This window comes from Serpula lacrymans (genome assembly GCF_000218685.1).
Source record: "Serpula lacrymans var. lacrymans S7.9 unplaced genomic scaffold SERLAscaffold_16, whole genome shotgun sequence".
Classification (NCBI taxonomy): domain Eukaryota; kingdom Fungi; phylum Basidiomycota; class Agaricomycetes; order Boletales; family Serpulaceae; genus Serpula; species Serpula lacrymans.
Window position 1 is genome coordinate 963,592 of NW_006763305.1, and position 789 is coordinate 964,380.

General features: G+C 49.8%; 1 protein-coding gene across 1 annotated transcript; it reads left to right on the forward strand.

Moving 5' to 3' along the window:
• Positions 1–312: 312 nt before the first annotated feature.
• On the forward strand, positions 313–747 carry SERLADRAFT_402441 (uncharacterized protein; the record flags this gene model as incomplete). Its single annotated transcript, XM_007323804.1, has 1 exon — positions 313–747. A coding segment is annotated over one exon (435 nt), but the record flags the coding sequence as incomplete, so codon positions are not given.
• Positions 748–789: the final 42 nt, after the last annotated feature.

Sequence of the window (789 nt, forward strand, 5' to 3'; positions counted from 1 at the left end):
GGCGTCACGGGCTCCCGTGTTGAAATATCGACTGCTGTGTTTATCGGCGGAGTCTACATGGATAAGCTAATTTCTCAAGATCTGTACATCGACGCATTCCAAGCAAAGTTGGTCCTACATGTAGGCCGCATGTGTCAGGCCCTACGCCTCTGCTACAATGACTTGAAGGAATATTATAGAGCGCTTGACCTAAAAGCGGCACCAACTACTGGATACCTGTATCCCAGCCCGCTTCCCGCCGGAGATTATGATACTGTTCCAGCCCTTAAGTACATGTGCAAACTATCACATGGCGGACAATGCATCCAAGTCATGCAGGAGGAGCGCAGAGAGGAAGCAGACGCCGAAAGACCCTACGCTATATACCGAGCAAAGATGATTGATTCGGATGGCGAGGCGGATGTCGTAGTTAAGTTTACCGCGAGGTATAACAAAGCGGCGCATAAACTTCTGGAAACAGAACAACTAGCTCCCAGATTGCGATACTTTGCTCGCCTTATCAGCGACCATTGTATGGTCGTGACGGACTACGTTGAGAGTCTTCCGTTATCTGATTGTCCGAAACAGAAGAACTACCTCGATATCCTTGACCGCGTTGAGAGGGCGGTGCAGTTGCTCCACAGGGGAGATTTGGTGTTTGGAGACCTCCGTCCTCAGAATATCGTACTCCATCCAAAAGAAGGAGCCATGCTGATCGATTTCGACTTCGCTGGAACGCATGGTGTTGATAGGTATCCTGCATCTTTTGTGCTAGCAGACATCACAGAGACGTACGCCGTCACGGCATTA